The 17,323-nt window shown below is 50.6% G+C and overlaps 1 protein-coding gene across 2 annotated transcripts; it reads left to right on the top strand.

Annotated features, from left to right (window-relative positions):
• Positions 1-1,171: 1,171 nt before the first annotated feature.
• Positions 1,172-17,323, top strand: jdp2b (Jun dimerization protein 2b). Of its 2 annotated transcripts, XM_030345638.1 has the most exons (6): positions 2,152-2,192; positions 11,102-11,210; positions 11,352-11,591; positions 12,611-12,834; positions 13,876-13,980; positions 15,820-17,323. In XM_030345638.1, the coding sequence occupies exons 4-6, from the start codon at positions 12,637-12,639 to the stop codon at positions 16,012-16,014; spliced, it is 498 nt and encodes a 165-aa protein (XP_030201498.1). In that variant the 5' UTR covers positions 2,152-2,192; positions 11,102-11,210; positions 11,352-11,591; positions 12,611-12,636; the 3' UTR covers positions 16,015-17,323. The 2 variants fall into 2 exon arrangements, with proteins under 2 accessions (XP_030201497.1, XP_030201498.1); XM_030345637.1 differs by lacking the exons at positions 11,102-11,210; positions 11,352-11,591 and adding an exon at positions 1,172-1,370 and having other exon boundaries at positions 2,140-2,192.

Below are 17,323 nucleotides of genomic sequence, written 5' to 3'. Positions count from 1 at the left end.
TCTGCTCCTCTGCTATCAATTTGTCAAACTTCAGGACTTCCTGTGGCGCTGAAGACAATGGTTGCATGGCAACCAACCCAAATATGTATTCTGCAGATTAATAATAAAAAGGGATTCTATTCATGATGAAAAGTGGTATGAAGTTAATACCGTCTCCCACACGCCCCCCCCCCCCCCCCCCCCCCCCCCCCACACACACACACACTCTGTGGAAAACGGATGTCTCTTCTGGATACTGACATCGCCCTGCCGCGGTATGTTTGTGTTTTTCAGTTGTCGACGGATGCTGTCACAGCCGCTCATACACACCAGGGGGGGGGGGCGTGAGTGAGTGAGGTAGTTTTTGGATTTTCTGGAAGCTTCAACAGACACCGACAGACTAGTGTGCAGTAATGTTTAATGGGCTACATGTGGAAACCATGACAACAGCAGCTTACTGTGTGGTAGTAATGTGTAAACCTGTGTTTACTTTAATCAATGAGGTATCCTATAATTAATAATTGTTAATAATGTAATTATAGAATAGCCATGAATCGTAAATGTATAGGCTACAGTTAATTTTAGTTGTTTATTTACACATGTCAAAAAACTCCCAAATAAAATAAGTCATAATAGATAGTCCATATATTATAATTATTATCATAATTTATATTCATTGTAATTATATTACGGCACTTCTAATTGTGGCACCAGTCAATGAACACAGAGGGCTGATTTATCCTCATCTGTCAGCTTTATATAAGGGACGAGTAGTGTGAATGAATCCCCGTCTATATTTAAGAGTCTGATCTCCGCAAAACCGATCGGCATACCCGTAGGCTATTACATAATAATTCAGGAATAACCATCCCCCGTCCCATATTGCAATTCACATATCCCGTCAATCGATAAAACACTTTTCGCAAGGACAACGTGGCGCATGTGTTTACAGCGATGTTTATTTATTAGCCTCGTTGTAAGCAGCGTGTGTGCCTGTGCGTGTATATTTGTGCGCGCGTGTGTGCGCGTGCCTGTGCGTATCCGTGTGTGTGCACGCCCGTGTGTGCGCGTGTGCTTGTGTGTGCGTGTGTGTGTGTGTGTCTCTACGGTTGCTAGGGGTGGAGCAAACAAACCCCGTGTGTTATTTTTTTTTCTTCTTTCTAAATCTAGCCCTCCTCTCTGACATTATTTTCATCCTCCACGCTGACGTCTCGGACGACAGTTCCGCATTCCGGGACCTCCCCGCTCCTCGGTCAGTACATAAGCGGGGCTGACGCAACGGCGCCCGGTCACTCACAGTACTACCATCCGTCGGTGCTCCCAGTACCCGAAGCGCACCACCGACCCACACTTCCCCGCCTCTATCGCCTCGTCTCTCGGACGCATTCCAGGCAAGTCCCCCCCTCCCCAGCCCTCTCTCTCTCTTCCTTGTGACATGCGTTAACTTTTCTTTATGCCCTTATTCCAGCGTCATAATGTTTTATGTTTCATCGGGCTTTGGTTTTCAACTCGTAGTGTGTGAACGTGTGGTTCACCCCACGCTGCCGTTAGCTGAGGTTTTTTTACGGACGAGGATGTGTTGGGGAACGCGAAGTAAACGGTGTTGGTGGGGAACATGCGATGCGTTCAAACACAGGTTTGTTGTGATTCATGTGTTATAGTGTTATTACATAGTGTCGATGGAGGAGGCTGCGTCTGGCGAGTATTTTCGTGCAGGCAGGAAAACTTCACGGGTTTATTTTCTGGTGGGAAGTGTCAGTCGGACTTATGTAACGCTGCATTCGCAACATTGTGGGTTTTCGAGGAAGAGAAAAAAAAAGACCCGGGAGTCTTGTAAGCCAAGCGACAATGTGTTCTCTGCGAGTTGGCGCTGCACACTTTGAACAGGGCAGCATTACAGAGGGGCATTGTAGGGCTATTGATTCACTGGTGGTCCCTAGTGTACAAAGTGGACAATTTGATGACAGTGGGTTACAAACCAGGGAACTATGCGCTGGTATGTTTACATAACCTGCACTTCCATGTGATAATTCTCGTGGTGGGCTTCTTGCAGAGCGGGTGGGTGTCGCATAAAAAAATAATATCCAGGCAATGCTTGTGTTGACATTGCAGATGTCCAATGAAGCAAACTGAATGTAAATTCAATGTTGTTTTCAACAGCGTCCGCACCAAATTGCATCATTGCTAAAAGAAGACTGCCAACTTATCTCTGAGTAAGTATCATGCATCCCACAACTTTTTAATGTACTAATAATTCCAATTAAAAAAGGATATGGGGGTAATAATACTACTTTAAATGATAAATGTATAAAACATAGTAACAACTACAGTTGTTTTAAATCCAAATGATTAATCAATTTATTAACTCTTATTATCAACTAAAATTGCAATAAATAGTAAAAAACGAGTTAGAATACCCTTTTGTGTGCATCAATATGTCAATATATGGTAGCCAAGGCATCCATGAGTTGCATTTGGGGCGGGGGGGGGCTTCTGTTCATACTTGTCCATAATATGAACATGCATATTATGTACATCTGTGTTTTGCATGTCTTTCGAGTATTTCAGTTCTGTGTGAATTTGCATAATTTAACTCAATGCACTCCACATTTGCATACAACTCTTCCTCAACGCTTCGCTTCTCCATAAGTGGACCCCGAGCTAACCGATTAGCCCTCAGCTGGTCTTTGCGGTGGGGTCCTTTAAAAAGACCCACACTTTCTGCTACAGTTGTTTTATCTCAGCCAAAGGGAGCGGTAGTTATCTGACCCCCCTTGGCCCAAAGGACAATTTTGGCATGGATAACACTGTGGGCAGCGGAAGGGTTTGTCTGTGTGTGTGTGTGTGTCTGTGTGTGTGTGTGTGTGTGTGTGTGTGTGTGTGTGTGTGCGTCTGAGTCAACGTCTAAGTGCGTTCTTCCTCAAAGTGGAGGGGTGTGTTGCGTTGCGTCGCTGCGGTGTGGATTGGGGTCGTTTCTCTTCAAGCGTGCGCTGAGCTCACGTCACTGCGTCGGCCTGTGTTTGCAAGTGTTTGTCTGTGTCCAAGCGAACAAGCATGTGTGTCCAAGGGAGTTGCTGTTGCACCCCGCCCCCCCAAATACACACACACACACACACACACACACACACACACACACACACACACACACACACACACACACACACACACACACACACACACACACACACACACACACACACACACGTCGAAGGGAATTTCTAATGCACTGCGCTCCCCAAAAACACACACACACACAAACACATGTAGAAATACGCAGAGACACACACACACACACACACACAGACACACCATCGGCGCGGGGGGGGGGGGGGGGGGGGGGGGGAGAGAGTTAGGGGGTGGGGGGGGCACATCCGTGGGATGGTTTCTGCATAAGTGGAACGCTGCCGTGGATTAATGGGGAAGGGCCGCTGGCAGAGGCGGGTCGGTGGGCCACAGAGAGAGGCTGTGGACGTGGGCGCGCAGGCAGGGGTTTATTTTAAGTAGAAATGCCTTCCTAGTGGCCCTCTGGAGAGCTGCTGGAGCTGACATGCGGCGCCCCCCCCCCCCCCCCCCAGCACCGCTGAATAGACAGAAGACGCATTGCAGGCAGGCTAGCCAGCAGACCCGCACACACAGCCAGCCTCCACGATGCTAACACGGTGAGGAGGGGAGAGGGGAGGGGAGGGGGGAGGAGAGGGGAGGAGAGGGGAGGAGAGGAGAGGAAGGAGCGGGAGAAAGAGAGAAAGAAGCAGGAGAAAGATTGGAGAGGAGAGGAAAGGGGGGGAGGGAGAGAAGAGGAGAAAAGAGGAGAGGAAATGGGAGGAGGGAGTGAAGCAGAGAGGAATGAGCAGGGGGAAAGAGAGGAGAGGTGAGGAGAGAGAAGAGGGAGGGAGAGGAGAATGAGCAGAGAGGAGAAGGATAGAGAGAGAGAGAGAAGAGGAGAAGTAGCAGCAATGCAGGGCCAAGGCAATCACATTGTTATTTTAAAGTCCCCTGGTAAGCTCTCCACATGGCATGTAAAACCAGTGAGTGGAGGCAGCGGAGAGCCGCGGTACAGGAGTCCACACCCGAGGAGCCGGGGTCTGGAGCGGGGGGCTGCGGGCCGGGTGGAAGCCTGATGTGTGGGGAGGATAAACTGGGGGTGGGTCCAGAAAGAAAGGAAGGGAACATAGAAAATATATATTTTTCGGGGAAATCGTGTTTTCCAGATTAGGGAAGCACCGGATTTGTATCCGGTCGTAGGGTGTGTTAACCGCTATGTCTTACCAACCCGTTTAGGGAATGTACGTTTGTGCCTTTTTGTCGTGATCGCCGACTTGTGGCGTAGGAAAGGGGCGGAAACAAGGGGCGCCCGATGGCGCGATGTCGTCTTACTTTCCTCGTGTACCTCTCTGCAGTTCCACGTTGCAGTGTTGTATTCAGAAACAGAAAAACAATAAAAAGGCAATCGTTTCAAATTTTGAATACAATTAAAGACTACGATATAAATAACTGTGATCAAAGGGAATTGAAGGCAGCCTGGGGGATTTTGCATGCTAATGCTGTTTCCGATCCATAATCACGGGCGTCAATTAGGCCTATAGCGACCAATCTTGGTCCATTTAGTACCAAGATGGCCGCTATAGGCGATTAAAGGTGACATACATACCACTAGGTGTGAGTGTGATTAGCGGTTACAAGTCGTTTTGAAAATCTGCCTCTTCTGTAGTCACAAGTGGGCGTGTCCACCTAGATGTGTGCAGATAGATCAGTCTACCAGCCTTCCCAGTGAACTGTAGCAAACGTTGCAAATATATCCGTCATACATCTAGGGGGACACGCCCACTTGGGATTTGCAAAACAGCTTGTAATAGACCTCTGAGAATAAGTCCCGCCTCCGAGGCTCGAGGTTCCATCGGTCAAATGTCTATGAGTAATGACATGGTTTTTTTTGAATGATCGTACATAACCAACTCTGTAGGTTGTGAAGTAGCAAAAGCTGCCTACGTTTTGTACTGCACACTTTTTCCATCTAGATTCCACTTGGGTTTTGGATTGTCGGTGCCGTTAAAGTAGTAAACGATTATAAATGCTACTTTAACGGCACCAACAATCCAAAACCCAAGTGGAATAAAAATAGAAAAAGTGTGTAGTTCAAGACGGGAGCAGCTTTCACTTCTTGGCCACCTACAGAGTTTGTTATGTACGATCATTCAAAGACCCCATGTTGTTTCCCGTAGACATTTGACCGATGGAACCAGGAGCCTCGGAGGCGGGACTTATTCTTCAGAGGTCTACATCAGTCGTACATCTAGGTGGACTTGCCCACTTGTGACTAGCAAAACAGCTTGTAATGGCTAATCATTCTCACACCTGGTGGTATAATATGTCACCTTTAAGGCCATTGAGGGTGGCTGAGCAGGTTATGATTGACAGCAATGAGAGGTCAACTGTTTTCTTTTTTTTTTATGAATGACATTGAGATGGCTGTGTCTCCACACAACATGTGTGTACCCTGAGTGAATATGTCCATCTAGTATGTTGTTGCTTGCATGCTCGTACCTGCCAGCACACCCAACATGCGGCTGGACAAGGCCCCTGCAGCATGAGCGTGCCGTGTACAGTCACCCAGACAGACACACACCCAGACACAGACACACAGCCAGACAGACACACACTCAGTCTGTCTAGGTGTGATACACACCCTGACACAGACTGACAGACACACACTCTGACACAGACAGACAGACCGACACACACCCAAGACACTGTTACACACGTTTGTTTATCCATCTCTTTATTAATATTAGGCGGGGATTGGAGGAATGCTAATAATGCAGTTTAGCTGTGTGTCCTGTCCTTGCAGACCCCACAGAAAAACAAGAAATAACGCCAACTTGGCCCTTCTCTAAGGGAGATTGTGAAAGAGTGTAACTCAACACGTAGCCTGACTGCGAACAGACGGTAATGATGATCGCTTAGACCTTGGCCAGGAATTGAGAAAGCGTGCCTGAGTCCCTGCCCTCGCTCTCATTGTTCATTCTCAGCGCTGCCATCGATGTACTACTGAAGTGGTTTGTGTTTTATTTTTTTTTAAAGTCACGGCGCTTGCTCAGTGTGCGCCATAGCGAGCCGAGAAACTCCGAACTTCTGTCCGACATGAAAGTGATCGAAGGTACGCCGGGACAGCCTTTGTGGACACAGATGTTATTTATGTCCCTCGGTCCCTCCGTAGAGAAGTTCCCTTTTGAATTTATGACTCTTTAAGACCTGAACCAGAGCACTCAGGGATAACAGAGCTTTAACATTAGCCAGGCCACTTCATCACAGACCTGGCACTGAGACGCTGAAGCCGTTGAGGACTCCAGCAAAAATAACGTTCTCGAGCGTCTGCTTGATCGACTCGTAAGTCGGCCAAAACCCCAAACTACCGACGCTTTACTTGAAGGAGGGGGTGTGCGTCGTTCCATTGCAAAAATCCCCCTGTTACCACCCTTGCACCCTCTGCCTACATTTGATTTGCAGACATATACATCCACACATAGGTACATGCACGCACACACTCTCCCTTCTCCCGGGTACTGGGGATAATATGGCCTCGAGTGTAGCCCCGGGCTGTTGGGTAGGAGCTGAATTCCTCAGCGCTGGAACTGCTAATTACTCTCAGGAACGGTTCAGGAAATGGAGGCATTTAGTTGAGCCGAAGACAGATAGAGTATGTGTGAGGTGAAACTATAGAGCATGTATATTTTGTTGCATATATATAAGTTTATATATAGATATACATATTTATATAGTGTGCATTTGTTGGCATGCAAACCAGACAGGCACCCATTCCTTTTAATGCATACCTTGAAATACAAACCTGCAGACACACACTCACACATGATCGCACACCAGCACCCACACACACTGTCTTTGACACCGACGGGACACACACACGCTTGTTTCACGCACACCTGCCTCCCCGTCTGTCTGACATGCGACCGCTCTACTGCTGGCCCCCAGCCAGTACGCCCCCCCCCTTCCGTTGCTGTATTTCATAGTCCTCGTTCAGGACATTCCCTCTCTTCCACCACTCTGCCTGGCCCCTGCTCTCGGGGCCTTGCCTCTCAGCGGCCCCCAGAGACACACTGCAGCCACGACACCACCGGGGCCCCTCTGTGTTGTGTTTTGGGGGTGGGGGGGAGGAGAGGGAGGGGGGGGGGGCCCCTGAGAAAGAAGCGGGTCCCCTGCCGTGGCGGTACCACTATGCTGCTAACGAGCCAATGGCGCGGTCGAATCATCGGACGGCAACGATTCGAAAAAGTGTGGCGGGAAGAACTAATTTCTCGAAAGTTGGGGAGTTGTACTGCCCAACTTTCGACGGAGGAGGGTAACGAGAGTCCCGGCCACACAGTCTGCCGGGCTCAGCCCCGCTGCCGTTCCAGCTGAGAGCTCCTCAGGGGCTTTTTGAGTCAAGTGCTGCCTGGTGGAATGTGAAAGTGCCGTCGGTGTGAAGGGAGGCGGGAGGGGGGGGGACTTTCAGCGGCTCGGTAGCGGATCAGAAGGGGACGCGGCGCATTAAAACTAGAAGCGACGTGCTTCTTCGTGTCCACTTACACGTGGGCGTGAAAGCGTTGATTTTCAGTGATGATGGGTTTCGGAAGGGAACCTTTTGTGTATAGTTGTGTGTTTTCGGTTTCATCATCACTCAAGGTGCCCTGAGGCTAGTGTTTGTTTCGTTGCCTTGGAAATGCAAGTCGTTTGCACTGTGTGTGTGTGTGTGTGTGTGTGTGTGTGTGTGTGTGTGTGTGTGTGTGTGTGTGTGTGTGTGTGTGTGTGTGTGTGTGTTTGTGTGGTGTAAGCAGTCAAGTGTGTGTCTGTATGTTCACGCGTGCGAGTGCGTGTATTTGTGTGCAAGTTGTTGTGTGTGTGTGTTTGTGTGCTTGGGCACAAATAGCATGTTTAAACAAGCCATGACCAAACAAACGGGCTTTCTCTGGCATTAATCTGTCTCACAACGCATCGTAATACGATCTGTAATAATAATGTACGATAAAAAAACAAGGAAAAGGCATTCCCGGTAATATCTTGATTTAAACCCCCGTTAAACCGGATGAGATATTAACTAATATTCTAGGTGGTCTTTGGATGAGAATGCGATGTAAAAGGATCCTGTTTCCTAGCGAGGAAATGTAAGTCATGTCTGCGTATAGCGACTCTCTGAGTCTGGCCAAGTCGGTTATCGGACCCTTGGCTGGCGCGGCGAGCGTTTCGCTCTGTCATTCCCAGCGGCTGGCTGCTCGGAAGGTTTTGAAGGCTCAAGAGTGTCCAATCCATCTTTCGGATTCCAGAGCAGCTGTTGGTCAGCGAGGAACAATGCAGACGCATTATGAGCAAACTCTTCGTGAGTCCCACATGCCTCCTCACTTTTTATATCACTGGAGTGAGCTTTGCTTTGCTTTGATTATTGGTAATCGAAAGCAGAAATCACATCGGAGTGATGGAATCTGCTTTTGTTTGCAAACTCATTTGGGTGCATGTGATGTTTTACAATCGCAGCCAGATGTATATCGATGTCAACGCCTGACATCAATATCGTCTGCCTCAGGTGCCCAGGTAAACAGAGTGGGATACAGTGTGAAAACTGTAACACGACCTCTGCAACTTTGGTTTAATACACGACAGTAATATCCACAAGGCCAATCAAATGTGTTCTACCGACAGTATATTTCCCTATATATTCATACCACCTTTCTTTTAAAGAGTATAGTAGGATGATGTTGTCACCCATCATGCATCACTGCTCAATAGCATATTAGATAAAAGTACTCAGGTAGCCGTAATACAGAGAATGATATGTTCTTGGAAAAGTAAAAGGTCCAAGGCACAGAACAGTGGAGTTCACCGATGGTTCATATTCTGTGTACCCCACCCTCCTCCACCCCCACCCCCCTCCACCCAAACCTTAACATCAGCTAGCATGTGGCTCGCCCTGTTCCTAGCCTGTGTTGACTGAGATGTTGGCCTCCATAGGGTCCTATCCTCCTTCAGGGAGGGGGAGAGAGGGAGAGAGAGGGAGCAGGAGAGAGAGAGAGAGAGATAGAGAGAGGGAGGGGGAGAGGGAGGGAGATGGAGAGAGAGCGAGGGAGGGAGAGGGAGAGAGAGAGAGGGAGAGAGGGGGAGAAAGAGACGGTTAGAGGGGGGGAGAGAGGGAGGGAGAGAGAGAGTGAGAGAGAGACGGATTGAGGGGGAGAGAGAGAGAGGGAGAGAGAGAGAGAGAGAGAGAGAGAGAGAGAGAGAGAGAGAGAGAGAGAGAGAGAGAGAGAGAGAGAGAGAGGGAATTTTGTCAGAGACAAATTTTCTTCCTTGCCAGAGCTGTCTTGTTCTTTTCCTCTCCAGAAAAAATTGCCACCGGCTGCCAAGTGCTGTGTAAATGGGAGTATACATACTGGGAGAGAGGGAGGGGGAGAGAGAGGAAGGGGGAGAGGGATGGAGGGAGGAAGGTAGAGAGAGAGAGAGAGAGAGAGAGAGAGAGAGAGAGAGAGAGAGAGAGAGAGAGAGAGAGAGAGAGAGAGAGAGAGAGAGAGAGAGAGAGAGAGAGAGAGAGAGAGAGAGAGAGAGAGAGAGAGAGAGGGAAAGGGAGATGGAGGGAGAAGAAGAGAGAGTGAGAGAGGCGGGAGGAGAGAGAGAGGGGGGGGGAGAGGGAATAAAATAATAAAATGCCTCGTTGGACGTTGGCTCCACACTCCAGGTTTTCTTCGGGGCCAATAAATCATCCTGGCTGAGGGTGGCACATGGTGAGGTGAGGAGGGGTCTGGTCTAGAGAGGAACTGAGAGATCCTTCACCAGCGGGCACACTCCCTGCAGTTCCTTGTTCCCCTCATGCACGTTTCCACATCGCTTAACGTATAATATTTCACATCTTTAAACAAATGTTGCCGTTGCTTTTTTTTTTCTAAAGTTACATACAGTTCAGTCGCAGGTTAGTTTTGTTATGGTATAACGTTGTGTACGTTGTGTACATTTACAAGATGGTTGCCAGGTCGCGTACTCGCGCCTAACTTCTTCCGATATATATATATATCGGATCGATCTTTGTTCTCGAATCTTACGGCATTTTCTACCCATAAAACGTAAGCCCGATTGGTTGGATTACAGTGGATAAAACCAAATATTTTTTTGGGGGAATATGGCAAATTAAACCGAAACAGATTGGTCGGAATTCGGCGAATAAAACAGAAAGATTTGTTGGAACACGGCAAATATACCCGAAAGAGAGAGGGCATAGCAAAGACTGGCGGGTTTGTGCGGGCCCCAGCAGAACAGCAGGGAGGGGACGGGGACCGTCACTCTCCCCAGCAAGAGTGGAGCTGAGTCTAGTCTCACCCCCCTCCATCACCCCCACCACCACCGCCACCATCCCCACCTCCACAACCACCCAACCCAGCCTTCAACAGGGCGGAGCGCGTCCAGAGTAGCGTTACATAACGCTGTTTTTGTTTGGGGTTGCTTCACACCCCCCATGGCTTTTTTTGGTCACAGAACAAGTTTTTCAGCTCCGGACCGAAAAAAACGTCCAGAAAGGAAAATAAAACGGCAGCACAGAGCCAGGGTTCGGTAACTGAGAGTGGGTCTGTCAGCTGGGAGGCCAGAGGCCCAGTCAGCTGGCCCACGATGCTGGACAATAGCCGTCTTTGTTGGTTGTGCGGTTGGGCTCTGGTGGGGGAGTCTGTACGGTGTGTGGCGACCGTGCGTCGGTCATGCTGCAGCCTATGGAAAAGAACAACGTTGCTGGGATGTTCGCGGCGACATGAGTGCCAGAAACGCGTCCGCCAAATGTGTTTTTCGTTGGTGTTGTCATGGTGAGGTTGTGGTGTCAGGAGTTTATGTTTTTTCGGCGGTGGATTTATTGACAGTGTACAGTGTCACAAGTCTGACTTTCCGGCCGAGCGGGTTTTTCAGCTTTTGACCATGACACTGGTGTCTTGTGGATCTTGGTTTTAATTCTTCCCCTTTCCTCACCCCTCCCCTCCTCTTCTCTACTACCTTCTCTCCCCTCCCCTCTCATCCTCCCCTATCCTCCTCCATTCTCCTCTCCTCCTTTTCCTCCCCTCTCTCCTTTTCTCTCCCCTCCTCTCCCCTCACCTCCCTCCTCCAGGATGCCCTCGCTATGCATGTCTTTCCCCCTGCAGTGCCAGGTCCCATGTATGGAATGCTTTGAGGGGGAAAGCGGTCTCATGGCTGGAGGGCTTCAGGGGACAGGCAGGGTACGAAGAGGCTCGTGTTGCACTCCCTCCCATCTAACATTTGTTTTTTATTTGGCCATCACTAGAGGTTTTTCCAAGTCTTCCAGTAATTAGAGAGAGACGTCCTAATTCTCAAGCCACTTCCCCCTTCTGCTCCTTCAGGGCCTGCACAAACTCTCCCTCTCCTTTAGCCCCCTCTTCTTTCATTCCTCCTCCCTGATTGCATTAGTGGAGGACCGCGGTTGAACCCTCTGTGAGACGGAGGGAGACCTGGCAGAGTGTCGGTGCGTGGCGGTGGCGGCACGGTCTGCTTTTTTTAAAAGTATGTTCCACAATAAAGGACTCCTGGAAGCCTTCGAACGCCCCGGAGCGCGTTCAGCGGGAAGAACACCAAACCAAACAGTTGAGTTAATGTCGCGGCCCCCGCGATTCGGAAACAACCGCACGACTTCATTCGAATTGTTTAAAAGTGAATGAATCTTTCGACGCGGTTAAACCTTAAAATACAAAGTTTATTTGCGATTTGCGTCAATATATGTGTGTGATAATCGTGGTCATCTCTCCCAAATCATCCCAGCTCCCCTTTGGTAAATCACTCCCCTGATTTCGGAAGGGGGGGGGGGGGTAAACAAGCTAGTGAGCGGAGTGTTTGTTTGGCCGGCGGCCCCCTGCTGTGACAGACAGGCCAGCTGTCCAAGCTGTGAAGCCGTTGACCCCGCGCTGTGTTGGTTACGGCGAGTGGCTGTACAAAGTATTGGATGTCACCAGGAACAGGCAGAGGGAATAAATACACATGTTATTGCATAGCGTATTGCCCATGGGCTTTGCTGAGTGCCGGTACATTGGATCATATAACTTACTACTGCTGGATGACAGTGGGGGAGAAACTAACAGACGGGACTTCATGGGAAGGCAGGGGGATGGATATGGTAGAGAAATACCTCAAATGGGACTGAATGCAGGTTTCTTCTGTGAGCAGGTCTCAGCGGCCAATGAAACACAGTTTGACACTTCAACACTTATTGATCGTGACTTATTGATCATGAGTGATTCTACAGGTTTTCGTTGATTTTCTCGATCATCCCTCCCAATGATGACAATACCGATCAAAGGTGGACACACAATCATGTTGCTTTGTGATTAATTCACTTATTGACTATGTATTGATCGATCCTAACCCCCACTCGCCCGATCCAGGATTCAAACTAAAACATGTGTTTTTTTATTTGTTTTAGTTCAGTTCAAATGATTTGAATATTATTTCTAAATGCTCGCGCTTCCAGAACCGTAACACGGATCAAAAACCATCTCTCCTTCTCTGTGGCACGCGGCCATCCATCCCTTGAGCCATCGGGTCGCGACCGACCCCGAGACCTTTGCCTCTCCTCCTCCCTGACCTTTGACCTTTCCCCCCTCCACAGCGGCGGAGGCGGCCGGCGTGGAGGACATGATGCCGGGTCAGATACCGGAGCCCTCGCTAGCCCCGGGCTCACTGCCCAGCCTGGGCCCGCTGGCCGGGATCTCGGCCACCACGCTGACGGACCAGCTCAAGCTGCACGCCGACTTCAGGCAGCTGGGCGCCATGCTGCACCCTCTGCACTTCCTGGACCGGCTGGGCAAGAGGCCGCTGGCCATCAAGACAGAGGTGAGGGGGGGGGGGGAGGCCACTGGCCATCAAGACAGAGGTGAGGGGGGGGGGGAGAGGGGAGAGGCCACTGGCCATCAAGACAGAGGTGAGGGGGGGGGGGGAGGAGGGGGAGGGGGGGGGGGAGGCAGCTGGCCATCAAGACAGAGGTGAGGGGGAGAGGGACGTAAGGGCTGATTATGGTCCCACGTTGACGCAACGCAAGGGGGTTACGGACCCCTTACGTCCTTGTGGACCCTCCTTGCGTCCACCACAAGGGCCGGACATGCGCCTCCAAAACATGTTAACCTTCCGTCGAGGCGACGCAGCAGCGAGGGCTGTGATTGGTCTGCTCACTAAAACCCGACGCAGAACCATAAAGGTTCACGACTGTGTTGAAGCATCTGTGTGGTCCTTGCGTTGTCGTGACGTGGGACTATAATCAGCCCTTTAGGGAAACGGGGGGGGGGGGGGGGGGGAGAGTGGGGAGGAGTGGGAGACGGGAGAGAGGGGCTGCTGGCCATCAAGAAAGAGGTGAGGGAGAGGGGGGGGAGGAGGGGGAGAGGAGGGGGGGGGAGGGGGGAGAGAGAGCGAGAGTGGGGGAGAGGGTGAGAGAATGGGGAGAGAGAGGGAGGATGATGGGGGTGGGAATGGGGAGGTTGACTCTTTACAGAATTGTATTATGTGTATTCGATTTTGTGAAGGGGTTACATTTTATATTTTCTTAATTTGAAGTGCACAGGTTTGCACGGTGTCTTATGAGTTTTTACAAAATGTAAACGTCTTTACCTGTGCGTTTTAAACTTGCAGTAAATTGCAGCAGACACTATAGTTTCACTCTGGCGCCATCTGCTGCTTCCTTGCTTTTTGAAACAATATGTTTAAATAAATAGCATATCGCAATCCCTGGCCTGAATGTATGTTAAGGTGTATTAAAAGGACAGCCTAACCTGAAGCATCCTAGATTAAGACGCCCCTGACCAATCAACAGGGTCCTAAGGGACTTGAACCTGACATCCCTGTAAGATTGAGTTAGAAAATAACCCCTGAACGTCTGTCCAGATGGACGAGGACGACGATAGGAGGAAACGACGGCGGGAGAAGAACAAGGTTGCCGCCGCGCGATGCCGGAACAAAAAGAAGGAGAGGACGGACTTCCTTCAAAAGGTACGTGACACACACACCCACACAACCCGCCAAAGGTACGTGACCAACACACAACCCACACAACCCGCCAAAGGTACGTGACAACACAACACCCACACATCCTTCCAAAGGTACTGTACGTGACAGCACACACGCACACACACCCACACCCCCGCTCCCTTGGAAAAGGTATGGCACAGCACACATACACACACCCACACCCCCGCTTCCTTCAAAAGGTATGTCACAACGCACACACACACATACACACACTTCCATAGGTACTTCACAGCACACAGGCGTGCACGCACCCACACAAACACAAGCACAGAGGTGGATGTTTGCCCTTCATTTTTGGTTCTTATGTTTGACTTCCTTCCAAAGGTACATCACAACAGAGTAGGGGAGACGGCCTGCCTTTAGTTCTTACGCTGGACTTCCTTGTGTGATGTTCCCGGTGTTCCCCCTGTGAATAACCCTACCTAAATTATCTCTCATCTTTCATTTGGGTCACACGCACTTCCTGCTCTCCTCCAAATGCAAATCAGATGTCATGTGGAACATTTTTGCATTATGTTACATCACCGGGCAACCGGCGATACATAAAGTCAAATAAATGACGTGACGTTCCTTATGTTGGGGCCTGTTGTCCCTAGTGCCTACACCTAGCATGCACACACCTCCATTTTGGCAAGTTACTAAGTAACTCGCCAAAGTTACTAAAAGGAGCAAGATTTAACTATTCAAACCAGCTCATCTTTATTCAAATCCCCGTCTCACTGTGTCCCCCTTCTTACTGCGTCTCAGACTCACTGCGCCCCGTCTCACTTTGGCCCTGTCTCACTGCGGCCCTGTCTCACTCTCGTCACTGTGTGTCCTCCCTGACTGACTGTGTTCCTGTCACACTGCCCCCCCGTCTCACTGCGCTCCTGTCTCACTGCGCGGCCGTCTCAATTTGCCCCCGCCTCCACTGCGTCCTCATCTCCCTGTGCCCCGTCTCACTGCGCTCCTGTCTCCCTGTGGCCCTGTCTCCCTGCGGCCCTGTGTCACTGCGGACTCCCTGCGTGTCCCTGTCTCATTGCGCCCCTGTCTCACTGTCCCCCTCCCTGCGTGTCCCTGTCTCATTGCGCCCCTGTCCTCACTGTCCCCCCTCCCTGTGTGTCCCTGTCTCACTGCGGCCCTGTCTCACTGTCCCCCTCCCTGTGTGTCCCTGTCTCACTGCGCCCCTGTGGCCCTGTCTCACGGCCCCCCTCCTGTGACTCCCTGTCTCACGGCCCCCCCTCCTGTGTGTCTCTGTCTCACTGTCCCCCTCCTGTGTGTCTCTGTCTCACTGTCCCCCCCTCCTGTGTGTCCCTGTCTCACTGCCCCCCCTCCTGTGTGTCCCTGTCTCACTGTCCCCCTCCTGTGTGTCCCTGTCTCACTGTCCCCCTCCTGTGTGTCTGTCTCACTGTCCACCCTCCTGTGTGTCCTGTCCTCACGGCCCCCCTCCTGTGTGTCCCTGTCTCACGGCCCCCCTCCTGTGTGTCCCTGTCTCACTGCCCCCCTCCTGTGTGTCCCTGTCTCACTGCCCCCCTCCTGTGACTCCCTGTCTCACTGCCCCCCTCCTGTGACTCCCTGTCTCACGGCCCCCCTCCTGTGTGTCCCTGTCTCACGGCCCCCCTCCTGTGTGTCCCTGTCTCACGGCCCCCCTCCTGTGTGTCCCTGTCTCACGGCCCCCCTCCTGTGTGTCCCTGTCTCACGGCCCCCCCTTCACTGTGACTCCCTGTCCTCACGGCCCCCTCCTGTGTGTCCCTGTCTCACGGCCCCCCTCCTGTGTGTCGCTGTCTCACGGCCCCCCTCCTGTGTGTCCCTGTCCCCCAGGAGTCGGAGCGTCTGGAGACGGTGAACTGCGACCTGAAGGCCCAGATCGAGGAGCTGCGTGTGGAGCGCCAGCAGCTCATGGTGATGCTCAACCTGCACCGGCCCACCTGCATCGTGAGGACCGACAGCGTCAAGACCCCCGACGGGGAGGCCAACCCCCTGCTGGAGCAGCTAGCCCGGACCCCGCCCAAGTGAAGCAGACCACAGCAGCACAAACAACAACAACAACGACGACGACGACGACGACGACAACAAAGGCACTGATCGAAAATCGATTGAATCAAAACGACACAAACTGAAAAACTGAGACTAGGCAAACCCTCAATCGAGCACTACTGCGGCGGCCATTTTCTGTGACTCAAGGGGAAGAAGAAGAGGGAGACGAGGAGGAGGAGGAGGAGATGGAGAGAGAGGAAGGACAGAACGGACACACTTGTCTACATAAGCACTTGAGCTCTGAGCTGGGAGCATTCAGAGACTCGCCTTCAGAGGCACAGAGACCTCAGAGGGGGGGGGGGGGGGGGGCTTGCTACACGAGCTGGCTCTATCCAATCAGAAGACTAGGAGGACCCCCCCCCTCCCCCCTCCCGGCCCTGTTTATCTGCATTAACTCCTTTCTTTTTTTTATACTTTCTGGTTGGCTTTTTGTTGACAAACCCGCCGTGCCTCATCGCTACCGTAACCGTGGTTACACAATGGGACACACAGGGAGGAGAGTGGAACGACTGGAAGCCGAACAGACTCGACACACTAACGCCAAGACGGTGCTCTGTCACAAAACGCCTGAGTCAGGGGTGTGTGTGCGTGTGTGTTTGTGTGTGCATGCGTGTGTGGTTGCGTTAGCCTGTGTGTGTGTGTGTGTGTGTGTGTGTGTGTGTGTGTGTGTGTGTGTGTGTGTGTGCGTGTGTGTAGGAGCCAACAAGGCGAAGTGTTTCCGCGGTTTTCCTTCGTATTCTAGTAAAATATATACATGCGTTTTTTTTTTTTAAGCATTTGATACTCGAACACCAAAACAGAAAAGAGAGAGAGCGAGAGACAGAGAGCGTGCGACAGAGGCGACATCTCTGCTCGGGTTTTTATAATGTTTGTTGGTTTTATACGATACGGTTGAACCAGTCCTTGCGTGTTGGCGCAGGCGTCACGATAAAGCACATATACTAAAACACATGGAATGTTTACACGCGTGTTCCTTCGGCCATGTTGTCTGTCCATTATTGTACCTGTTTTATACGGCTTTATACATGACAATACGTAAAACATATATTATGACATGCTTGTCGGTCACTTGATGTGATCGAGTTTTAACTTTATTATTACGGTCTACTCTTTTTTTTTGTTTTTCCTTAGTCCACTTTTGTGTTTTTATTGCGCTGTTAAACAGACGTAAGGAATTAAGCAGAAATCGTAATCCGCTGAGCAGAAATTCAATTTCAATGTTTTCAACTTGCACCTACTATGTATCTTTATTAGTCTGTATGGAATAAATTTTATTTTCAAACTATGA

The sequence above is a fragment of the Gadus morhua genome, chromosome 21 (genome assembly GCF_902167405.1).
Source record: "Gadus morhua chromosome 21, gadMor3.0, whole genome shotgun sequence".
NCBI lineage: Eukaryota > Metazoa > Chordata > Actinopteri > Gadiformes > Gadidae > Gadus > Gadus morhua.
Note: the sequence above shows the minus strand (reverse complement) of the source record. Positions and strands in the feature narration are given on the sequence as shown.

Bases quoted from the DNA above. Each gene is read 5' to 3' on its own strand.
- jdp2b (XM_030345637.1), top strand. From the start codon at position 12,637: ATGATGCCGGGTCAGATACCGGAGCCCTCGCTAGCCCCGGGCTCACTG. The intron at 12,835-13,875 runs GTGAGGGGGGGG...ACGTCTGTCCAG, and splicing joins CGCTGGCCATCAAGACAGAG to ATGGACGAGGACGACGATAG. The intron at 13,981-15,819 runs GTACGTGACACA...CCTGTCCCCCAG, and splicing joins GGACGGACTTCCTTCAAAAG to GAGTCGGAGCGTCTGGAGAC.